The sequence below is a fragment of the Sminthopsis crassicaudata genome, chromosome 2, assembly GCF_048593235.1.
Source record: "Sminthopsis crassicaudata isolate SCR6 chromosome 2, ASM4859323v1, whole genome shotgun sequence".
NCBI classification, from domain to species: Eukaryota; Metazoa; Chordata; class Mammalia; order Dasyuromorphia; family Dasyuridae; genus Sminthopsis; species Sminthopsis crassicaudata.
Genome location: NC_133618.1, coordinates 311,803,913 through 311,829,097, shown reverse-complemented (window position 1 = coordinate 311,829,097; position 25,185 = coordinate 311,803,913). Strand labels below are relative to the sequence as shown.

The 25,185-nt window shown below is 39.6% G+C and overlaps 1 protein-coding gene across 1 annotated transcript in view; it reads left to right on the top strand.

The window, feature by feature from the left end:
* The window catches only part of ESRRB (estrogen related receptor beta), a 138,755-nt gene that overhangs the window by 89,111 nt on the left and 24,459 nt on the right, over positions 1-25,185 (top strand). Inside the window, exons 3-5 of the mRNA XM_074285119.1 lie at positions 1,493-1,609; positions 18,292-18,402; positions 19,791-19,952. Of these exons, the coding sequence (XP_074141220.1) occupies positions 1,493-1,609; positions 18,292-18,402; positions 19,791-19,952 (390 nt within the window). The remainder of the gene's footprint in view (positions 1-1,492; positions 1,610-18,291; positions 18,403-19,790; positions 19,953-25,185) is intronic.

The window sequence follows — 25,185 nt, the reverse complement described above, 5'->3', positions numbered from 1 at the left end:
TTTTTGTTTCTTTCAATAAAAATGTGTTGTGAATTCCCAGGGTAATTTAATATGCTATTCATAAGAGCCTTTAATTATTTACTGGTTAAAGTGCCATTGAATTTTAGCATGAACCCCTTGGACCATTCAGATCAAAAGTTCTGAATCTTTTCTGTATTGTGGACCCTTGTAGAAGCTGGTGAAATCTTTGGGCCCTTTCTCAGAATAATATGCAGGATTAGGAAGGAAGCCAATTATATTGGAATACTATATTGGAAAATATATTGATTTATCTTTTTAAAAGTTTATGGACCCCAAAATAAGAATCCCTGTTCCAGATGATCTCTGCGATCCAATCTAGCTCTGAGGCTCTCTAATTTTATAGCAAGTGACTCTAAGGTGATGGAATCTCCCCAGAGCATTTATGTTTGCCTGTAGAATACATCATCTGGTTTTACTTTCTTAATTATGCTTAGCTTCTTTTCATGTTGAAAGTAGTTTGCTTTTATTGTGGAGAAAGTGACTCATAGATAATTGAGAGTTGGTTGGATTGTTTTTCTCTTTGCTATTGAGTTAAGCTAAGTCTGGCCTCCAAGAGTGATTTAGGATTTGAGGACAAATACTCCAGGCAAAGGTAGGAAACTGAATTCCCAGAGATTCACCTTAGGCTGGGCAGCTAGGTGATGTAGTGGATAAAGCTTAAGGCTTTAGGATCGGGCAAACATCTTCCTGAGTTCAAATCTGGCTTCATTCATTTACTAATGCTATATGACTCTGGGCAAGTCACTTAATCTTGTTTACCTCAATTCCCTCATTTGTAAAATGAGCTGGAGTAGGATATGATAAACCACTCAAGTATCTTCTCCCAAAAAATCCCAAATGAGATTATGAAGAATTGGACATAATTGAAATAATTGATCAACAACAAACAAGAATTTAGATAGCAAGATCTTTCCTCAGAGGAAATAGACACCTCACTAGGCTTATGCTAGTTCAGGGAATTTCAGGGAGGTAGCTTCAAGGAACTTAATTCCTTGGCCCTTAGCACTCCATTTCTTTTTTTTTCAGAACTGCCCTGGAGCCAGGTAGGGAAGGCAAATAGGCAGTTTACCAAGAACTAGGGAACTCCAGACCCTCGGTGACTTCCTAAAGGAGTTAGAACCTTGGAACTGAAAGCAACAAAAGCTGTTTGTCTACAGCTGTAGACCCCCCCATCTCCAGATGATTTTGGCTGTAAGGAAATATTCCTCATTCCGTTGTTGAAAAGAGAAATCATTCCCTTTAATAAAGGAATTTTTAATAAGTTTTGATTCTCCAGTTCACTGATGGCTCTAGGGTCATTGAGGTGTGATGAAATCTTAGGGGAATGTTTAAGAAAAGCTGCTGCAGAAAGCTACCAGCTTGAGCCCTTGTTGTTCCCCCTCTGGATGGATAGACAGATAAGGACAAGACAGGGTCTGTTCTGTGCCTTGAGATGCCCTCCAGGAGTGACCCTTTCTGTATCTGGTTGCAGGGAACATTGAATACAGCTGCCCGGCCACAAATGAATGTGAAATCACAAAACGGAGGCGTAAATCCTGCCAGGCATGTCGCTTCATGAAATGTCTCAAAGTGGGGATGCTGAAGGAAGGTAAGAGGCTAGGGGAAATGGTGGGTGGGGGTGGGGTGGAGCTTTCTGTCTGGTGAGTCTATTATCCCTCTACAATCTCCAAGTTTTCTGGCCCAGGGAAGTCATTGTCTCCAGCTTTTTGGATTTCTTCTCACTGTAGCATTTATCCCACAAGGACTTCTAAACTACTCATCTAGGTTTAAAGCAGCATCTGCCATCAAATATCCTTGATGAACCCTGCCAACAATTCAGGGGCTTCTCTCCTTTTTCCAGGCAGAGAGGTGGTATTAGGGATATTTAGTTTAGAGGTCTTGACTGAAGGTCAATATATTGTTCTTCAGAGTCCTGACCAATGCTGGGACTAGATAGTACCCAGCTCCCTGCCACTTCTATTCTCTTTCTCCTCTTCCTTTCTCTCTTTAAGTGATTAGGCTCTGCATTAGTGTAGAAATAACACCGGATATCACAAGACCTGGGTTCAAATATGAGGTCTGCTATTAACTTCTGTGGGACTCAATTTTCTCATCTGTGAGAGATATAGAGTGGATAGAGAGATTCAGGAAATCCTGGTCTCAAGTCCAGTCTTTGACTCATGACTGCTTGGATGATCCCTATGCAAATCATCTAATCCCTCCATGCTGGGCCATTTCTCAGACTAAAAGTCCTAGAGAAAATTCCAAACTGAAATGCTAGAAGGAACTTTCTTATCTGAGAATTCCCTACATCAATAAGACTGCAGGTCCACTCCCTTTTGAAAAGATTGGACTCAGATGACGTCCAAAATTCTTTCCTTTCTAAATCAATTCCATAAACAATCATCCAATGACTCCATGTTGCATTAGTCCCTTTACACTCTCCATCTCATGGTCAAATTAAAGACTAAAACTTTAAACCAAGGAATAATAAGTATGGTCCTTTTACTATGACAGCCCATGGGGGGGAAAAATGATCATCCTGGAGGAGATGGACTGTACAGTTAGCTGTTTCTGATCCCAAGATACTGCTATTTCTCCTCCTTGATCCCTTGGCTTCTTTTTCTCCCATCTATCCTTTTTTACTTCCTTCTTTCTTCTCTTTTCCCTTTCTGTCCTTATTTGTTTCTCTACTTTTCTTTATTATTATTATTATTATTTTCTCTTTTGTTTCTATCTTACTCACAACTTCCCTTATTGGTTTGCTCAAATTCCTTGAATGGTTCTGGGTCTTCCTTCCTTCCTTCCTTCCTTCCTTCCTTCCTTCCTTCCTTCCTTCCTTCCTTCCTTCCTTCCTTCCTTCCTTCCTTCCTTCCTTCCTTCCTTCCTTCCTTCCTTTCTTTCTTTCTTTCTTTCTTTCTTTCTTTCTTTCTTTCTTTCTTTCTTTCTTTCTTTCTTTCTTTCTTTCTTTCTTTCTTTCTTTCTTTCTTTCTTTCTTTCTCTCTCTCTCTCTCTCTCTCTCTCTCTCTCTCTCTTTCTTTCTTTCTTTCTTTCTTTCTTTCTTTCTTTCTTTCTTTCTTTCTTTCTTTCTTTCTTTCTTTCTTTCTTTCTTTCTTTCTTTCCTTCCCTCCTTCCCTCTTTCCTTTCCTCCTTCTCTCCCTTCTCTCCCTCCCTCCTTTCTCTCTCTCTCTCTCTCTCTCTCTCTCTCTCTCTCTCTCTCTCGCTCTCGCTCTCGCTCTCGCTCTCCCTCCCTCCTTTCTCTCTCTCTCTCTCTCTCCTCTCTCTCTCTCTCTCTCTCTCTCTCTCTCTCTTGCTCTCTCTCTCTCTCTCCATTCAAAGTAAACCACTGGGAATTCAATGATAATTAAATACATTCTTATGGATTTACTTCAAAGCTCCATGTTGCAGATTCCCTCTGGAATGAGAAAAAAAAAAGTGGAATATGTATAGGCTAGGGAAAGGTGAAGAAGAAGGGAGAGAAGGAATAAGACATGAATGCTACCTACTATGTCATGCTATGTATCCCCATATAGTTGCTTCATCTTAACCTCAGAGATCAAGTGAGTTTTCTGAATTTCAGCCTTCTGAAGCCACAAAGGTTACCAAGGTCATTCCTTTGTCTTCCCTATCTAAATGTATATGTGTGTTTAGGGGCTGTGAAGAAGGGGAAGAAAAGTCGCTTCTGGAATTAAGAATTTATTCCATATTGATTTGCAATTTGAGGGAAAAATGAAGTTTATCTCACAGTTTAGAAGGAAATGGTGTGGGTAAAAAGAGGAAAAAAAGAAGAGGGAAAATAAGATTATTTCAGGTTCTCCTATTACCCAGATTCTGTCATAATTTTTCCTGTTTGCCTAAAAATAGTGATTTAAAGCAGAAAACATGGGAATCTCTTCTTATCACCTGAAGCTCTCCAGCTTATGATGTGTGTGTGTGTGTGTGTGTGTGTGTGTGTGTGTGTGTGTGTGTGGGAAGTGGGGGGAGTTGAAGATTCATGGTTTCTAAGTTACATGTGAACTTGGGTCTTCCTGTCTCCAGGTCCAGTAAGCTAACCACTGCATCACCCAGCTCTTCTACATAGCTATAATGACATAGTATCTACATGATACCTTTACTTTCTTTTTTTTTTTTTTTTTTTTTTTTTTGATACCTTTACTTTTAGCAGACTTTCACAACCATTATTTCATTTTTTCATTACACATCTAGGAGAAGTAGTTTATCTACATAGAGAACTGGTCTAGGAGTCAGAAAGACAACTGCCTGGTTGACCCGCACTACCTGTGTGACTCTAAACAAATCATTTAAATTTCCTGTGGCCCCGCCAAATCTCTAGATTATAAGTGGCTTAAAAAAAAAAGACTCATCTCAATTTGTACTGAATATTTCTCATCTGAAATATTCTCCTAAGGTAAAATCAGAGCCAGAAAAAAAAAATGAACTAAACCATGTAGAGATTAATGAATTGATCTGATCATTTTTATATTATAAATTTGGGAATTTGGGGCCAAAGAAATTAAATTACTTGTTCAGGTCACTCTACTGGATAGATCTAATCTTTTCCTGTTGGTTAAAAACAAACAAACAAACAAAAAATCAAAACTATATATTTCAGTCATGTCCAAATCTTTGTGACCTCATTTGGGGTTTTCTTCTCCACCTGATTTTACAGATGAGGAAATTAAGGCAAACAAGGTGAAATGACTTGCCCAGGGTCACACAGCTAGGAAATGTCTGAGGCCACATTTGAACTCAGAAAGAGGAGTCTTCTGACTTCAGGATAAATGCTCTATTCCATGCCCCACTTAACTGCCATTAAGACACACACACATACACACACACACACACACACACACACACACACACACACACACACACACACTTATGATCAAAATATATGTATAATTCTTCCAAAGAACTTCCAAATACTTGCCAAATTGATCCTTACCATAATCTTAGAACAGGAGCTCTTAATGTGGGATTCATAGATACCCCCTTGAGTCCCTATATAGATTTCAGGGAAATAGAAATTTCCAAAAATTTCTGGAGGGAAAAATATGCTTTTACTTTTACTCACCTCTAAATGAAATATGGCATTTCTTTCAATTATGAATATTATTATTATTTTTAGAAGGGATCTCAAGGTTTTGCCATATTGCTCCAGGACACAAAAAAGGTTAAAAAGATTTTGGGAGGATAGTGATTAGAACTTTAGAGCTAGAAGTAATAGCAGTGAACATCAAGGAGAATTAACTTTTTTGCTTTACCTATAAGGAAGCTATGTACCAGAGAGGTGATTTTAACCCAAATAGTTCTTCAATACAGAGACAAAATTAGAGTCAAGATCTCCTGATTTTTGGTCTCCTGCAAATGAGAGAAGTAGATGTGGATGAGAGTTAAAGAGGGGGAGGATGTATGAATGAGGGAGGATGAGTTTGGAAATGTGGAACTGTAAGAGTATAAGGGAGAAGATTCATCATGAGAATAAGAAAGAATGAAAAGAGCATGGAACAGAGAAAGGAGACAGCCCCCTAAAAATCCCTGGAGGTTCATGACATGCTGAAAATGATTCTTAGTAAGAGCTACCTGGTGCTGGGAAGAGAGAAGGGGAGTTTTATAAAGGCCCTGCAGTAAGGGAAAAGGAAGGGGGGGGTAGTGGTAGAAGGAGATAGAGATGCACAAAGGAAGGTTGTTGAGCTCACAATCAATAGGCAACAGCTCAGATATCCGGCTGGACCACTTTATTTAAAAGAATAGTGATCAATGCTATGTATCTGGGGCAGGGGAGTGAAAGGATGGATGGAGGGAAGTGGGAGACAACTTAGGAGAAATTCAGTCTCTTGGAGAGGAGGCTTCAGAATTTAGAACAATTAAGACTTGAGCCCACTTGGCCTAAGACCATGTTTAACTTATATCAGATTGCTTGCTGTGTTGAGGAGGGAGGAAGTGGGGGAGGAAGAGAAAAAATTGGAAGACAAAATCCTGCAGAAATGAATGTTGAAAACTATCTTTACTTGTATTTGGAAAAGCAAAATACTACTCAGTTGTCCTAAGATTCCTTATCTACCATCATTTTGTTTTTAAATCATCCCTAAGGGATAGGAAGAGATGATTTTGGGGGGTTGAAACCTTAGGCTTCTAAGCCTGGAGACAGGTAAAACTTGGTAATGCCTATAGATCCAGGTTTGCTCAGGGAAAAAATGAGCATTGCCTGCTGGAGAAAAGTCTTTCAAGAGAGATAGAAAAAGGTCTCTCCAGGGTCAATTACATAGCTTGGACTGTTTCTCCCTGAAGAAGAGCATTAGAGTTCTATCTATGACCCTAAGAAACTTTTTTCACTTAGAATAGCTCATCCTGAAAGAGGAAATAAAAAGACAGTCACTAGAGACCTCAGCACTGGCATCTCCAAATCCAGAGAGGAAAAGACACAAAGGTTCCTCAATGGTTGACAGAACAGAGCATCTTGGTTCAGTCTATTTCCTCACTGGTTGTCTGAGCCCCAGATGACTGGCAGAGAAATCCTGGGATCTGAAGACCCTCAGGGAGCTGTCTCCTTTGGAATTGTGTGCCTCATTCCCTACGCTGGGTCCTTGCCAGAGAGGGGGCTTTTGGCAGCAGCTATTGCTCCCGGCTTTGTTTGGGTGCCTCCTTCTCCCCTCTGTTGGCAGCAGTGATGCCCTCTGGGAGCAGTTCTATGGCTAACTTCCCTCCCTTCCCCAGGCTGTCACTAAAAGGGAAAACCATTCAATCTTCCCCAAAGACCCAAGCCTTTCCAAAGCTCATCCCTGGAGGGTTCTTGCCTTTGAAGACCCATGACTGTGAATTTTCAAAGATCAAGAATGACTATAGAGCAGATACCAGGAAATCTGGAGTATAGAAGGAGGAAACTTGATGCACTGTCTAGGATCAGAGCTGGATTTTGCTCCTTAGTGACCACAAGCAAGTCTACTTCTCAGTGCCTCTGTTTACTTCTTTATAAAAATAAAACATTAGCAGCAGCTAGGTGGCACAGTGGATACAGCACCAGCCCTGAAGTCAGGAGAACCTGAGTTCAAATCCAGTGTCAGAAACACTTAACACCGCCTAGCTGTGTGACCCTGGGCCAGTCACTTAACCCCAATTGCCTCAGCATTGAAGAAAGAAAGAAAACATTAGACTAGATAATTTCAAAGGACTCCACTAATATTCTCTGAAAAAAAAAAAGGAAACAGCTCCTAGTTTATATTTTGAGGGATGTATGTGTTCGTCTCTTTATCTCTGTTTTCTCTCTCTCAATCTCTTGATCTGTTTGCGTCTTTCTCTCTCACATTTAGATTATATTTATCTATATTGCAGGGTTTTCCATAGCAATTAATCAAACAGTTCTAGGCATTTATATTCATTTTCCCTCCCCTTTTGTGAATAAAGGGGGAGAAGGATACAGTGGACATGGGATTGGACTTGTCATCAAGTAGACCTAGGTTGGTATGATACCTCAGACAAGCCAGCTGGGTGACCCACAGCAAATTACTTAACATGTTTCAGTCCCTGTCAGAATTAATATTTCTCAATCCTTGATTCTCAGTGATCATGAAGAAAAGGTCAAAGATCTTATACTTTTGAACTCTGTTATTCAGTAATTTTCAATCATATATGACTCTTTGTGACCCCATTTGGAGTTTTCTTGGCAAAGATAATGGAACAGTTTGCCATTTCCTTCTTCATCTCATTTTACAGATGAGGAAACTGAAGCAAAAAGAGTTTGGTGACTTTTTTAGGGTCACACAGAAAGTGTCTGAGGCCAGATTTGAATTCAGGAAAATGAGTCTTTCTGATGCCAGGCCTTTATCTGCTGGGACAAGAAGACTAGGGTTCAAATCCTGTTGCCATTACTAGTTAGCAGTGTGATCTTAAGCCAGTTGATTTACTTCCCTAGTCTTTGTCACCTGGGATTTCATTTGCATCTCTTTCATGAGATTATTTTAAGGTAAATGCTTTGTTAATGCTTTTAAAAATATTTAGTTTATTTTCAATTTATGAAATAAAATAATCATTTCCATAAACAGTGGAATTTAAATTAAAAAAAAAAGATGATTGCACATGAAACTGAACATCTATTATGCTTTGTAAGCTGAAAGGGGAAGGGAACAAACATTTATTTTGTACCTTCTAAGTACCAGGTCCTTTACAAATATTATCTCCTTTGCTCTACTGGAACACTGAAAATGGGTGCTAATATTATCCCCATTTTACAATTGGGAAATGAGGCAGATAGAGATTAAGTGCCTTGCCCAGAGTCATATAGCTAGTAAGTGTGTGAAATAGAATTTGAACTCATGTCTTTCGACTCTAAGCCTAGTGCCCTCTCTGCTTTGCCATCTAGTTGCCTCTAATAATCGGGTGAATTACTTTTTCTATCATTGTTCTAGAATTTAATCCTAAAGGAAGGAGCAGGGATTCCCCTCCTTCCCCAGAGGGTCCAAAATTAGAAGAAAGTAGCTAAGGAGAAAAATAAAGTGCCTCTTTCCAGTTGCATGTGTGTATGTACTTGGGAGAACACAGCAAAAACCCTGTCCCAAATACTATCTCATTCTCTCCCAATCCTAAGAATACAGAACAGACTACGAAGGAAGAGTTGGTAGAGATTTTTAAAAAATTGGCTTTGGGAAACCAGAATTCTCTTTTTTGGGTGCTTATAGCATATACAGGGACCCTGTACCCAGGAATAAAGGAATAGGAAGAATTTGCCAAGAATTTTCCAGGATGGTTCCTAAGTCAAGGGGCCAGTTTGGGGTGTCCATGGAGCAAACTGGCCTTAGAATTCTCATTGAAACCCTTTTTGCTCCCTTTCCTTCTTCTCTTCATCTCTTCTCCCCTCCTCCAGTTTTACCCATGTGTTTTCTAAAAGATATTTGATTTCAGCCAAAGCTGGGCTGACATCCATGCAATATGCTCTCACTCCCTCTTTGTGCTTGCTGGGAAGGATGAGGACTCCTCCGGGGATTCTGGGTAATTGGGTTAGTGGCCAGCTCATGTCAGGAAATTAAAAGGCAGCCCTGATCGGGTTCCTGACTGCATGAGATTTAATGGTTTTGTATTTATAGAGTATTCTGCCTCTAGCCCGTGCCAGAAATATCACTTTTCTGGGCATCCAAATGAAGAAAGTGAATCAGAGACGATTCACTTTTAAAAATTCTTTTTCTTTTCTAAAGTATTCTCATATTCGGAAACAAACCAACTTTCCTGCACTTCAGAGGATAGGATAGAAGTATAGTTGAGAAACTCTGATGTCAGCATCCTTCCTCCTCCTTCCCCTCACCCCCCAATATACATCAGCTTTTAAGAACACAAAACTTCTTAACATCCCTGAACTCTGGACCATTCACTCACATTTGCCTGTGATGGGAGAGTAATAACTGAAAAATGCAGTAAATTGGTTTCCTCTCCCACTTGCCAAGCCTTTCGCTTGTTTTGGGAGAATTACAGACTGAGTTGAACATGTATTATGAGGGACTGTGAGTTTTTAATGATCAGTGCCTAGAAATCAGGGGCTTTGGAAATGGCAGTCATTTTTGTCAGGCAACTAATAGGTAGGATGGATAAAGCCCTTTTTACTAACTCTGTAACCCTAAGCAAATCACTTCACCCTATTGCCTCAGTTTCCTCATCTGTAAAATGGGTTGGAGAAGGAAATGGCAAACCTCTCCAATATCTTTGCCAGGCAAGTCCCAAATGGGATCACAAAGAGTTAGACACAATTGAAACAACTGAATAATAACAAGAAAAGGGAAGAGATCAGCACGGAAACAGTATATATTTGGCCTAAAGAATGAATATGCTTATAAGAGACAAAATATCAATAGAAAAGACCTGTTGACTTTATTTATAGATCATACTCTGTCTACTAACCTCATGCCTATGATGCTTGTATCTAAAGTTTGAATTACACCTAATATCTTTCCTCAGATGTTTCTGAGTTATGTGACACTAGGCAAATCATAACCACTCTCAGTAATTTTCCTCATCTATAAAAAAGGGATAATAGCAACTATGTCACAAGAATTTTTTGTAGAGATAATAGCTAATATTTTTATATTGCTTTAAGGTTCATAGAATACTTCACATATATTACCTTTTTTGATACCCACAACCACTCTAAATTTTATTGCTATCTCCATTTTACAGATGAGGAAACTGAGGCAGAGAGAAGTTAGGTATCTTGCTCAGGACCACACAACTCATAAGTGTCTGAGGCAAGACATAAAATTCCTAACTTCACATTCAATATTCTACCTGAGACATTGGATATAAAGTTCTTTGCAAACCTGAAGCATTAGAAAAATGTCATCATCATCATCATCAACATTCAACAACATTATTTACTCAACCTGCTGAGTAGCAGACATTAGTCCTCAAATAACTGTCTACTTCTTCATCTATATTGATCAATGAATTTTTCCTCTTTGAAGCCTCAATGTTGTCAAGAGGTTAGATTTGTGTCATTCTCCCCTCCCAGCTGACATTAGATTACATTGCCAGGACAAAGGAGACAAATAAAAATAACTCTCACATCTAAGGCAGGCAGGTGTTTTTACAGCTCACAAGAAAACCCTGACAGAACTAGGAAAGAGTTTGCAAGAACAACAGCTATGATCATGGTGTGTGGAAGTTGAATTTATTTCAATCTGTGGTAACAAATAAATATATACATATATTTTTTTATTTTTATATATGCAAATATAAAATAAAATTGAAGTTATCCCACATCTTCAGCATATTAGGAACCTCATGTGGGCTGACCCACAAAGTATGGAGGAAGGTTGAAAATGAGAGGATTAGAAACTGTCCAAAAGCAGAATGGTTGCGGTTCCTCATCATGGAAGGTTTGTGTCTGTTGTCAAAGTTATCCCTGGTCAGGTCCAGTTTAGACCAGATGGCTTCTGGGATCCCACTGGAGATGGTGGAATTCTGTAACAAGCAGGAATCAAAAAAGCATCTGTCACCAGGTATGGTTTGTGCTCTGGGGAAGCTTCTGTTTAAGGCAGCATTAATGATGCTGACTTTTTGTGCTATTTCTTTCCCAGCTTTCGTTTAGAGGAAGAAGCAAGTACTTATGACTCAACAAGCCTTATCTTTATTGGGGAGGAGGGACAAAATTCCCATTCGTTCAGAGAATAAATTTCCAGGCAGGTGATACTTTCAGAAGACATTTTGAATGGGAGAGAATGAAGGCAGCTTGGTGGCCAGTTATTAGGAGGGCACAGATTTCTGGTCAAGTGCTGTGTTTGAGAAGAGAGATTCCCCTAAGGAATAAAGCCACCCATTGCTGACCCTCATTCCTATCTATGATTATCTTAAATATGGTTTTTCTCAGGCAGATGAGGCAGACGCTTTTAGGAGGTTGCAAGAGGAGAGAGCAATAAGCATGATGATTGGGACAATTCAAGCTTCCTGACTGGTGAGGGGTTTAGCTCAATTCCTACCAATTCATTAGCTTTTGATCAGCTCCAATATGAAGTGATGTGAGCCCTATAACTCAATCTGACAGCTGCCACTGGGATAGGCCCACAGTGCCCACCATCTAGGGCTGTGCTTCACAAGCTATCACAAATTATTTTTAGGTCTGAGAATAAAAGAAAGAAACTTAAACTTGCCCTCCCTTCCTTCCCCCAGCCCCCTCCTCAGCACACTTTGCTATTTTTACTTCCAAAAAACTGGGATCTAGTCCAGCTGTGAGAAAGGAAAAAAAAAAAAAGAATGAAAGAAGTGGGAAGGGGGAGGATGTCGGGGGAAGCAGGAATTATTTTACCTCCATTAAGAAAAAAAAGTCAAAAGCCTGATGTTATCGAGGGAGCAAGTGGACATCTGATCCAGAACTCGCCAGGCAGACATGCCTGCATTTCTCTGACGTGGCCTGATGGAAAGGTTTTGGAAAGATCAGCAAATCAGGATGTACTGCAGAGGCCCAGGCTGGCAGGATTCCCCTTCCCAAGAAACTTGAGGCTGGTCTCATAATAGTGTTCAAAGCAAAGAAGTTAGAATAAAGGAGGGGAGGTATGGGATTCGTCAACCTGGGTGCCTCCTACTGGGGGCCCCAGATGAGAATAGAAGGAAGACTTTTAGTCAAAGGCAAAAATCTCTATCTAGAGAGTTGGAGAAAAATGACCTTGAGAGGAGTGCTCTTTGTTCCCTTGTTCTGTGCCCAAGTTTAGGTTGGGATTATATGCTTACTGGCACAAAACCTACTCCAGGTGATATTGGTCCTGAATCAGAATAAACGGGGCTATATGAGTGAGAAACAAAGGCAAGCCTCAAAGGTCCAAGTTCATCTTTGGTCCCTTGCATGAGGAGTTTCATGGTATAGTTGGTAAAATGCTGCCTCTGAAATCAGAGGACTTGAGTTTGATTCTTGCCTCTGATGTCTATGACCTTGGACAAAAGTCTCTTAACCTCCTTGAAGCTCATCTGTGTAACCCTAGGTTTGTGGTCTAATGAAACAAATTTAAAAGGCCCCAGGTTCATGGTAATTTTGACCTTGAAAGTATAGTTATGAAACATGGGTTGGAATGGATGGCTTATTAGTTGAGATCTCTGCTCCTAAGAATGTTAATTCTGATCAAATCAGAACCCTTGACTGGTCCCACATAAATGATCACAGGCTATAAATGCACCGATTCTTACAAAGAAAGTGGATGTGTCAAATGGAGGCTCTCATCTTCTCCCCTGACACCAATGCCAAGATAGGCTTCTCTGTTGTTTGTTCAGGTCCTGAGCTATTTTTGGTGATTTTTTTTTGAGGGGGGGAGGAAGGGCAATATTAGATAACCTCTAATATCTCTGACAACTCTGTAGTTCTTTTTCATTGACTTCAGGAATGTCAATCAGGGATGGGAAAGAAGGGATATGGATAAAATTAACCTGCCAAGGCCTTAAATGAGCAGAGTTGGGTATTGCCTCACTCTTTGGGGTTGTAGTGGTTAAAAAAAAAAAAAAGAAAGAAAGAAAAAGGAATCTACTTGTAATGCAATGAAGCCTTTTCCTTCCCATAATCTGATTAAGGATCCCAAATACTTCTAGACAACCTGTGTAGCCATTTTCCTTCTGTGTCCTTTGCAAGTGTACTATAGTCTTCTCTGCGTCACTCTAGGGAAAACAGAAAGCCAATCCTCCTCCTTCCCCCATTCCTCCCTCCCTCTCTTTTCCCTGACTGCACATCACAGAAACTGAAGGTGCCCCCAGGGAATGTCCAATCCAGCTGCCTTTAAAGGAGCCTCCTACCTTCCAAAGAACACACTAGACTTTTTTTTTTCCTTCTCCTTCTATTAAAATCCCAGAGGCCATCTGGAGGAAAAAGAAGGGCTAAGCTAGTAAATGCTGTGGAGAAGAAACACAGAACATAAAAGAATGAGGCACAGATACACACTGTGCTCTCTGAGTTTAGAGTTAAGTAGTCAGAGGAGATTGAAGGACTCATACTAGTCCCTGAAAGATGCCTAGGTAAGCTGATGAGGTACCAAGGGCATTCTAGGCAAGGTCCCCTGCAAATTGTATTTATTGTGGGCACAGCCTCTTGCTAAAGGGCTTCCCTACGTTGGAACTTTCAGATGCCTCTCAGATCCACTTGTCCAGATCTAATTTGTTTTCTGTCCTCCAGTCTCACATCTCCAACTGTCTTTTATTGATTTGTTTATTTATTTTTGTGAGGTGATTGGGGTTACACAGCTAGGAAGTGTGAAGTGTCTGAGGTCGAATTTGAACTCAGGGCCTCCTGACTCCAGAGCCAGTGCTCTATCCACTGTGCCATTTAGCTGTCCCTCCAGCTTCTTTTTAGACATCTTGAACCAAGTGTCCTATAGACATCGTAAACTCAATATGTCGCAAATTGAACTCGTTATCTTATTCTCTTCCCTCCCCTGCCCAAACAAACTCCCCCCCAACTTCTCTATTATTGCCAATGACATCACAATCCTCCTTGTCACCCAGGCTGACAACCTAGGTATCATCCTCAAATCCTCATGCTCTCTCACCCCCCCATATCCAACCAACGGTCAATTCTTGTTGTTTCTACAGTTATAACTTGGTTCTCTCCTCTGACACTACAACCTCTTTAGTGTAGGACTTTATCCTCCATACCATAGCCTATTTTCTTCCTGCTTCAAGTTTCTACCCACTACAATCTATCTACTACTCAACAGTCAAATTGATCTTCCTAAAATACAAATCTGACTGTTCCATAAACTCCCATGGCTCCCTATTGTTGTAATACACAAGAGCTACTGGAATATACGGGAGCCACCTGATGGTGGCTGTTGGAGATCCAACCCAGACATGCAGAATGGAGGTCTTCACTCTGCCTCCAATTTATTTCATTCACACCTTTGTCAGCAAAGGCTGCCCTGCGACTCCTTCAGATGCTGTGATCCACAGCTGTGGAGGCTTTCTAAGAATTGACCTGTCCCTTAACACTTTATTACCTTGAAGATCAAACATAAAATCTTCTATTTGGATTTTAAAGTTCTTCATAACACAAGTCTTCTCTACCTTTCTAATATTCTGATACCTTACACTATCCCAAACTACTTTACAATCTAGTGATTCTGTTCTTTTACACAATACTCCATCTCTGGATTCTGAGTATTTTCACTGTCTGTCTCCCATGCCTGGCATTCTCCCCCTTCTCATTTCTACTCCTTGACTTCCTTTGGTTCTCAACTAACATACCACATTCTATAAGAAGCCTTTTCCAGATCTACTTAATTTTAATGCCTTCCTTATGAGAAATCTGCCCCCACCCTCAATTTATCCTGCATTTATTTTATTTGAATATAATCATTTCCATGTTGTCTCCCCCATTAGATTGTGAAATCCTTGAAAGCACTTTGTATCCACAGCGCTTATCATAGTGCCTAGCACATAATAGGTCCTTAGTGTTTGTTGACTGACTGATTTTTCACATCACACTGTCAACTCATATTTGAAGTTCACCAAAAATCATCCTTTGTTCATCTTGTCTCTGAAGCTGATTTCCTTAACTGGAGTTAAAATAAAAAATAAAGAATATATAAACTTTGTATATTTATCTCTCTTAAATTTTCTCATTAAATTCTGCTCTGTCTCCTCAAATTTGTCGTCTGCAAATTTGACAAGTAAGCTATTTGTGTATTTACTAAAGTAATTAATAAAACTAACAATAATCATCAGAAGCAAGCACAGATCTCTGCGTTTCATTCCTACCTTCCTGACAAACTCTAAATCAACTACTTTATGGTCATGAATTATATTAAGACTCTCTTCAGGGGCAACTGTACTTGTTTATCTTCTTCATAGTTTTACCTATGTTTACCCTAAAGTTCTAAAAAGGAAGAATTAAAGATGGTTATGATCCAGAACTGGAAGACGCTTTCCAGTTGAATCCCTTCATTATACAAAGGAGAAATGAAGTCTAGAGAAAAGATTATCTTGTACGTGGTCACATGGGTAGCAGGTGACAAAGATAGACATCCAGACTAGACTCTCTGATACCAAGTCCAATGCACTTTGGCGATACCAGATTGCTTGGCAACCATCAGAGAAGGCAGTCATAATCTCTCTGTCTCTGTGTATATCTCTGTAAAATGGGATCAATAATATAGCATCTACCTTTCAGGGTTGTTGTGAAGTTCAAATGAGATAACATATAAAGTGCTTTGTAAAGCTGAAAGTGCTCAATAAATGTTAATTTTAACATTTTATTGTTATTAATAATTTTCACTTAACGACTTGTTTTCTGGCCATCTATGTCTTTTTTTGATCAAAGATTCCTCTTCCTGTAAATTGACTTTATTAGAGAAAAAATTCTTATACAGACTTTCTGGTTTAAAAGAATTTGTTTTGCAAAGGCGAATGTTGAAAACTATCTTTGCATCTATTTGGAAAAATAAAATAACCATTACCTTCTAAAAAGAATTGTTAATGAATGAGGGAAGTAGTCAGAAAAACTGAGGAGAGGGAAAGAACTCTCTTACTGGTAATAAGTGATTGGGTTTATTTGTAGCACTCCCATGAATCTTAGCAGGTTGAGGTTTCAACTATGGCTACACTTGTTACTATTCACAAAGCATGAAGTTGATGGTACTATCCTAGACACATTGTATTTTAGTGTTTCTTTGATGCCCACTGTCTGGGACATAAACCGTGGGAATTTGATCCTGAAGTATCACACTGCACATGAGTGTTGGTCCTATCCTGGGAAGGGAGAGAATTGGTTAGGATTTTCATAGTCCTTTAATCCTCCAGCGTGCTAACAGAGAGGGATTACGCAATCTAAATACTAGGTCTCTAACTCTTAAGCTTATGGAAAGTCCTGCTTCAGCTCCTTTCCACGTCAGCAGCAGCCGTCACCTTCCAGGGCACATAAGCTGGGTGTCAAGCTGTTAGTTCACCTGTAGGCCAAGAAAGGTTCTTTTAGATGAGACCTTTGAGGGGGAATAGGGATTTGCCCCATGTCAAACCCAGATTTCCTTGGATGTGAAATGACCTGGTTAGCTCTAGTTTCAACAATTTACCCTATTACCTGTAGAGGGAGCTATTGAAATGGAACAGCTTTCTCCCTCTCCCAGGGAGGTGGGGCCGGGAGGGGGGTCAGGGGAAGAAGGAGGGAAGGGGGCACTCCCCACTAAGGAATTTAACATTCCATATTAGAGGGGACCATTAGCAAAGATTATCTATGCACACCTAAGCAAAAACGTCCTTTTACTTTATATTTCTCCCTTTTGGGTTTAGAGTCCCTCTGAAGATAACTCAAGTTTATATTGTGGATAATAGCCACACTTGGAGTCAGAAAGATCTGGATTTGAATCCAACTTCAAGTCACTTAAATCACCTTGGACAAGTCACAGTTCTTTTAACTGAAATTTCTTCTTCACTAAAATGAAAATATTCATAGCATCTACTGTATAGGGTTGCTGTGAGGATTGAATTAGTTTGAGTGCGTGTATCTCTGTGTCTGTCTGTCTGTCTGTCTGTTTCTCTCTCTTTCTCTGTTTCTGTCTGTCTCTGCCTCTGTCCTTCTGTCTCTCTCTCTGTGTCTCTGTCTCTGCCTATCTGTCTCTGACTCTCTGTCTGTTTGCAAACCTTAAATTTCTGTGTGAGAATCAGCTATCATACTTAGCAGGCATTTATTTAGCACTTTCTATGGGATCAGGCACTGCATAACCAAGGATCACATAAAGAAAGGCAAAAATGATTTTTACCAGAGGTGAGATTCTAATGAGAGAGAGAGGAAATAAATAACTGGGCACATACAACACATATGCAGAGTAAAGTTCTCGGAAGGGAAGGCACTAATGGTGGGGAACACCAAACAAGAACTTTTGAGTTGGGAGCTGAGTCTTAAAATGAAGCAAGGAAAATGAAGAGGCAAAGGGAAGGAGGCAGAACATTCCAGGCCTGGGGCACAGCCAGAATAGGGAATTAGAGGGAGTGCTGTGTGTGAGTAGAAGCAGGTAGGTCAATGTGGCTGAAATACAGAGTTCATGGAGTAGAATGCAAGACCATTGGAAAGATAGGATAGACCTAGAACCCCCTACTCCTCCATATGAACAGCTTTAAATGCCAAATAGGAGTTTTTATCTGAATTGGGCTCTCTGTCTCTCAACTCCTGACTTTTTTTTTTTCTAGCTCTCTCCCATGCCCAGAATTCTCTCCCTTCTCTGCTCCTAACTACTGATCTCTTTATTTCCTTTTAAGTCCCAACTAAAGTCTTCCCTTCTACAAGAAGCCTGCCCTAACCACTCTAAATTCTAGTGCCTTCCCTCTGTTATTTCCCACTTATACGTACAGAGTTTTCTTTGCTTATATATGTTTGTATCTTGTCTCTTGTCTCGTGACAAGAATTTTTTTTTTTTTACCTCTTTTTGTATTTCCATCTCTTAGCATAGTGCCTGGCACAGTAGCTCCTTCATAAATGTTTATTGTTTGATTAATTCTGAAGCTAATAGAGTACTTTGCACATTTTAAAACAGATGATTTCAGCAAGTTTAAGAGGGTTAATTTCTGCTATAGATTGATCTCAGAAAGGTGTTGATTAAGGTTTTGGGATACTGATTATTAATTAGTGTTTGAATGGACAACAGACCCAGTAGAGGCTCACTATAAATATCTGTTCCCAGTACTTTTTAGACTCCTAACACTATTACCTCACTCCCCACTTTTCTTGAAATAGATCTCATAAAGGAATTGCTTGATGTTGACATTTAGAAGCCCAGTTCAGAGACTAGTGAGAGTATGGCCAGTAAACATCTAGGATTTTTCTCCATCTCCTTTGTTTCTGGACAGGGGTTCGCCTTGACAGAGTTCGAGGAGGTCGCCAGAAATACAAGCGAAGGCTGGACTCGGAAAGCAGCACTTACCTGAGCTTACAGATTCCTCCTCCAGCCAAAAAACCCTGTAAGTACTAGCCATATGTGGTGTCCCCCTGTCCCAGCATCCATTCTGCTTCCCTGACCCTGTGGCTTCCCCTGGAACTGATATTCTTTTTCAAGACACTGCTGGGGGGGAGAGTAGTAATTGAATATTAATGACTCCCACTCATAGAGTGCTTGAAGAGTTACAAAGGATGCTTCATTTTAAGAAAATTGGAATTATTTTAGAGTTGGAATGGGATTTAAAGATCACCTATTCAATTTGCTTCATTTGAGAATTGAGATAGAGGCCAAACAAGGAAATGCAACCTAACTTTTATATAGAACTTTATAGTATTAAGGCATTTTAATTTAATTTATTTTATTTAATATACTTATTCATGACTGTAGCAGCACAACCATTGGATCCTAGCACTCATAAGATACTCCCTTGTTCTATAAGTTAGTCTTCATGAATTCATACTCGCCTTATTTTTTGCCTAATCTTAATCATTGAATGGATATTGCCTCCAATAAACAGACTTGGGAAAGATCTTAACTTTAAAAGGCTACTGCTTCCAGGGCCATTTCCAGTTATCCTAATTTGTATCCTATTACTGGATCTAGATGGTTCTGGAGGAGATCCTAACACCTGGTGACTTCACACAGCCTTGTCTCACTTAAATCTAATTTACTTGCAAGTCAAGACATTTCCTTCCTGAAGTCAGGATCCTCTTCAACAATGAAGGACAAACAACAATATTGAATTTAGAGAAGAGGCAAAGGATTATAAGTCATGGTCTATAGTCATGAAGGTCTTGCCCCAGGTTTCTTTCTTAGAATGTCACATCTACTTTTTATCCCTAGAATGAGTAGCAAAGGTCTTTCTAGTAAAGGGGTCTGGCTAGAGAGAGGACCCAGCCTGGAGTCAGAAGACCTGAGTTAACTTGGGCTTCAAATACTTATCAGTTGTGTGAACCATGTTTGCCTCAGTTTCTTCATCTGTAAAAAGAACTGGAAAGGAAAACGGTAAATTATTGCAGTATCTTTGCCTAGAAAACCTCAAATAGGATCATGAAGAGTCTAACATAACTGAACAATGACTGAACAAAAGTCTATCTAACCAATGCAACTAAAAATATCACTTGACATGTAAATGCTGTCTATATCGAGTCTTAAAAAAAGCAATCTACCTTGAATAGTAGTTGAGCTGGCTCTTGAACCCTATCAGAACCCTCCATCAGTGCACCCACAAGAGATGCTGAAATCCAAAGCACAGAGTCCATACAAATGGCATTCCTTTGGATGCTGAGATGTTGCTAATGTCCAGGGTGAAGCCCTCTGGCTCCTCCTACTCTGTCTGCCTCCTGCATGCCCCAGGCACTCTTTGTCTTTCTTCCCAGGTGCTCACATTTCCCTCTTTGGCCCTTGCAGTGACTAAGATAGTCTCCCATCTCTTGGTGGCTGAGCCGGAGAAGATCTATGCCATGCCTGACCCTACCATGCCCGAGAGTGACATCAAAGCACTGACCACCCTCTGTGATCTGGCAGACAGGGAGCTTGTGGTCATCATTGGCTGGGCCAAGCACATTCCAGGTAAGTCATTTCCATGGAATAAATGTGGATAGAGAATTCCTTGGCCCAGATATAGGAAAATGATGATAAAAAACCTTAGATACCAAGGTTGGTACTCTTGTTCCTATTCATGGGAGAATGCAGGAGAAAATCCAAATTCAGGCCTTCTGAAGTTTAAAACAGATAGCCTGAGGGCGACTTTGTGCAAGAGGATCTTAGGTAAGACTTTTTCTTTGTCTTTTCCTCCTATTTTGCTGGTGAAAAGAAGTTTAAACATAAATATCTTCTAGGTAAGGATTGTTTCATTGTTTGTTCTTTTATCCCCAGTACCTGTTACATAGTAGGTGATTAGTAAATATTTCTTGATTGATCATAGATAAATATTTATGAACAATAGCAATAATTTTTATGAATAACAATAATAAAAGGGTTACAGTTATAGGAATATAGGAGCATTAGTTTAGATCTTTGGGGAACTTTGTTGTTCAGTTGTTTTCAGTTAGACTTCCCCATTTTGTGACCCCATTTGGGATTTTCTTGGCAAATATAATAGAGTGGCTTGCCATTTCCTTTTCCAGCTCATTTTACAGATGAGGAAACTGAGGCAAACATGGTTCAGTGACTTGTTTAGGGTCACACAGTTAGTATAAGTCTGAGGCCAGATTTGAACTCAGGAAGATGAAAAGTTCTGACTCCAAGTCTAGCATCTCTACCACTATACCATCTAGCTGACCATCAGAACCAGTAGCTTCATTTTACAAATGAGAAAGCTGAGGCCCTTGGATGGTATGTAGAGGAACAATCTTAGAGTCAGAGTGACCCAGTTTCAAGTTCTTTCTCTGACATAAAATAGTTATATGACATAAGGTAAGTCATTTAAACTCTTAGTGAAGCTGAACATTTTCTAAGAGTAGGAATCACAAGGAGTTGTCAATCTAGATCTCTAGAGATAGTTTCCATACTGGGACATTAGGAGTTCTCTTACAAAGATGAAAACATAGATCCAGTGCAAAACAAAACAAAACAAAAGTAATTAAATAATATTAACAGAGGTAACTCATATTTACAGAATGTGATTATCGAAAGGTTATTATAGAAAAGTTAAAAAAATACTTTTTTTACAACAACTCTGAGATAGGTAATAGAAATATTATCACTCCCATTGTACAAAGAAAGAAACTAAGGTTCATCAAGGTGAGGGGACCTCCCTGCCCAAGGTGAGACAGTGGCAGAGGCAGTAGAAGTGCTATGGGTCTCAGAAGCAGTTGATGTACACAGAGAAATGATATCACCACCACCTCAGGTGGTGTTTTTAATTACCTTATATTCAGCAGAAAGCATTCAGAGAGCAGGTCCCTTAACCCCAGAGAGCCAAAAGTATAGGATTTTCCTAACCACTCTCTCCCAGCTGGGAGCAGTGGAAAACTACAGATTTAGCGAGTCACAGGCTCCCTTGCCATTCTGCTGTCAAGAAAGGAAGGGCAGAGGTATGTTTTCTTCTTCTGACTGTCCTAATTTCTAGAGATCTGTACACCATATCTTCAAAAGTCACTGTCAGAGCTCTAAGATTTTTGTTGGTGGATTAGGTGCTGGGGGGTGGGGCAGGACTCCCTCCTTCCTCGTGTGGGCCGTTTATTGTTATCTAAGGTTTGGTTAAAGAGGAGGGCAAACAAAAAGATTAGGACAGTGAGGGACATAAACTGAGGGCAGGGAGGGTGTGGTGTTGGGGTGGGGACTCCCATTCTGAACTTGAGTATTTTCTGCCATGAATCAACGAGGATTGGGCAGGGGTTGGTCTTCTTTACTGGGGCTCTGTGACTTTCAGAGAGTTTCAGGTTTTAACATTGCAGGGAAACCATGTAGTCTATATGCAAAGAGCCCAGCCCCCTTCAGTCATCTCTGCCAGGAGCAGCCAGTGTGACTTGATTTGATATATCTCTAGCCATATGCATATTCCTCCATGGCTGACCTTCATACAGCCTCTGTTTTAAAACGTCAGTAACTTTAGTCATGGCTCTGATAAAAATATGATGTCAAGAGCTTTTCTTTTAAAAGCATGTTTACTAAAATTGGAGACCACTGTAAACCCACTTGCATACCTCAGACTTGGTGAGAATCAAATAAGGGGGGGAAATAAACCCTGACCTATTATTAGCTGATGTTTCTATGCTGTGCTAAATTTTGTGAAACACTTCTCATTTATTATCCTTTCTGAACCTCACAACAGTCTCCTGAGGTAGGTATTATTTTAATACCCATTTCACAGATAAGGAAACTGAGTTTCAAAGAGGTTAAGTGACTTACACACTATATGGCTTAGGTTGCATTCAAACACAGACCTTCCTGGTTCCACATTCAAGCTTAATCTACTAGGCTATGCTTTCTCTTTCTAGAACCTGCATGATAGGTCTTATCATCTGCAAGAAAGAAAATTCACCTCTTGTCACATCTTACTAATTAGACCAATAATCTAAGTTGTTAATTTTTAAAAAGTCACATAGTTTGTAGGAAGATCCAACACTCTTATTATACTATCTTCCTTCTGTCATGCTTGAACCATTGGGAGCTAGTTAGTTGGGAGAAGGTAAGACCCAAACTTTGGCATTTAGAAAGGATTAAAAAAAAAGATAAGAGTAAAAATGGTTATTATTTAGCCCAGTAGACTGATTGTTTGGGATTTCATATCGTGTATCTCCTCGATTCTTTGGTTTGGGGAGCTGACATGGCCAACTTTAGAAAAGCTTTCTAAACCTTACAGAGTCACTTCTCCTTTCCCCTTTTCCCCCAGGCATTCCCCTTTTAGTATAGAAAGCCATCCATGTTATTCCACCTCAGCATGCATGTGTTTGCAGGCAGTTAATGCGGGTATACCCTCTCCTAAGGAGGTCAGTCCAGTGAGGATTATATACTCAGTGTATTTCGAAGCTGCCTGTTGCTGGTTCAGCACCAAGAGTGGGGTTAGGCTGCTGCTAAAGATACCTCAGCCTGGATTGCTCCACTAACCCAGCTAAGGATCCAGTACAATCTTCCCAGTTTGCATATTGAATCTGAAGCTCATGGGTGGTCAGCATGGGGGAAGGGTGAAAGGGCTGTGTATTGACAACTGCTGAGTGCCCCTTGGTGTCATGACTGTGTCATTGCCTTTCTCTCTCTGTCCTGAGCTTCTTTGCATTGCAGCCCACTCTCCTGCTGCTGTGGTCTCCCTCAAAGGGATGGTCTTCCCTGGTTCTTCTTGTCCTTCAGTGGATTCCTTGAAATTAATTTACTGCTATGGACTTAAGTTTGAATCCTTTCTCTGCTACTTATCATCTATGTGGCTTTGGGTTGGGATCACTGAACTGGGGCTGAGATACAGATGGTTTTAAACTATTTTGACTCAAAACAGGACCTTTTCTCTAAAACCTGAACCTCTTAGATTAACCTGTACAGCCTACGGCTGATGAGCCTTTTTGGGAAATGTCTTGATTTGTCTTGACATGTCACTTTTCTGAAATGGAAACCATAATACTTGCACATAACTTTTCACTGGATTGATGTGAGGATCAAATTAGGTGATAATCTAGGTATAAAACACTTTGGAAAGCATGGTTTAGGGACTGAACCTGTGATGCCATTGATATAGGGAATTCCCAGGTTAAAGTAACTCCCTTTGTGCAATACAGAACTTCATGCTTCTGCAACTGACAGACTTAAAAACTTTCCTAGAGAATGAAATCAAATGTATTGCCCAGGATCACACAGCCAAGAACTGTCCAGAGGCAGGACTTGAATCCAGAATGTCCTAAATTGACATCTGACTCTCTAATCACTGTACCATATTATCTCTTATAATTGATATAAAAGGTGGGCTATTATAATAATTATTCATAGTGAAGTAAGGGTAAGTCACTCTCAATACTCAATACATGTTTTCTAGGACTGTAAGCTTCAGAGGAGCAAATTAATAATAATACTAGATAATATTTATGTAATTTTACTCTGTATGCCTGGTACCTATTAGTACTTTAGAATCATTGTATCATTTGGTCTCTGCAACAGCCCTGAGAAGTAAGTTCTATTATCATCTCCATTTTGTAGATGAAGAAACTGAGACAAACAGTAGTTAAGTGACTTGTCCACATAGCCAGGAAGTATCTGAGGTCAGATTTAAATTCAGATATCTGGCTCCAGACCTAGAGCTCTATACACTATTACTTTACCTCCTAATAGTACAGTAAAACAAAACAGAATCCAGCTGCTCTTTTTGCTGTCCTTTTTTGTTGACCTCTCCCCCTTCCCTGAATCATATTGTACTTGAGAAAACTAAGTGGTACAGTAGATATATTATAAATCTTAAAGAGCTATATAAATGTGAGCTGTTACTATTGCTATTAATCAGTTATTATTGTTATTATTCTAACTACTAGAAAAAATAAAATTCCCCCCAATATTAACTTGTTTCTGTTCTAAATATGTTTGTGTGCTGAGTTCTCAGGGTTTTAATTTAAGGGCAAATGAGAAAGGGAAGAGAATAAGCATTTATATAGTACTAACTGTCTGCCAGGGACTATCCTAAACACTTTTACAAATATAACCTCATTTGATTCACATAACAACCTGTGAAGTAGACACTATCATTATCCCCATTTTTCCAATCAAAAAAATTGAGACAGTCCCAAGTTCACAAAGATAGTAAGTGTCTGAGATGTACATAGAGGATATTAGACTTAAAATCAGATTTAAATCTCCAAATAAAATAATATAGACAAAATACTTAGCAAACTTTAAAATACTTTTATGTCTGTTATCATTATTTAAAAGGATATAGATACAATTAATTAGCATAAGTTCAGACTACTATAGATAAACCCTATCTTAATAGTACCACTGTTCAATGTGCTTAATTTTTTTCATCTTTTATTTTTGAGAGGATTATAGCATAATGGTTAGAGAACCAGACTCCAACCCAGGTAGACCTGGAACAAGTCCCATCTCTGACACACAAATTGATTGTTTAATCCTGAGTAAATTATTTAACCTGTCAGTGGCCAGATAATTCTTTGAGAGCAGAAAGTTCTCACCAGAAAGTTTTAATGCGAATCACAGATCCAGTCCAAAAATTCATTTGTTTGTATTTCTAATGGTTATCTTCACTTTTCTTCCACATACGACTGAACTTTCTTATATGTTTTATCTCTCCTAACTTGAAGGAGGAATTGTGGTTGGTTTTTGTTTTTATTTTTCTATTTGTATATCCAGTTCTTAACACAGCGAT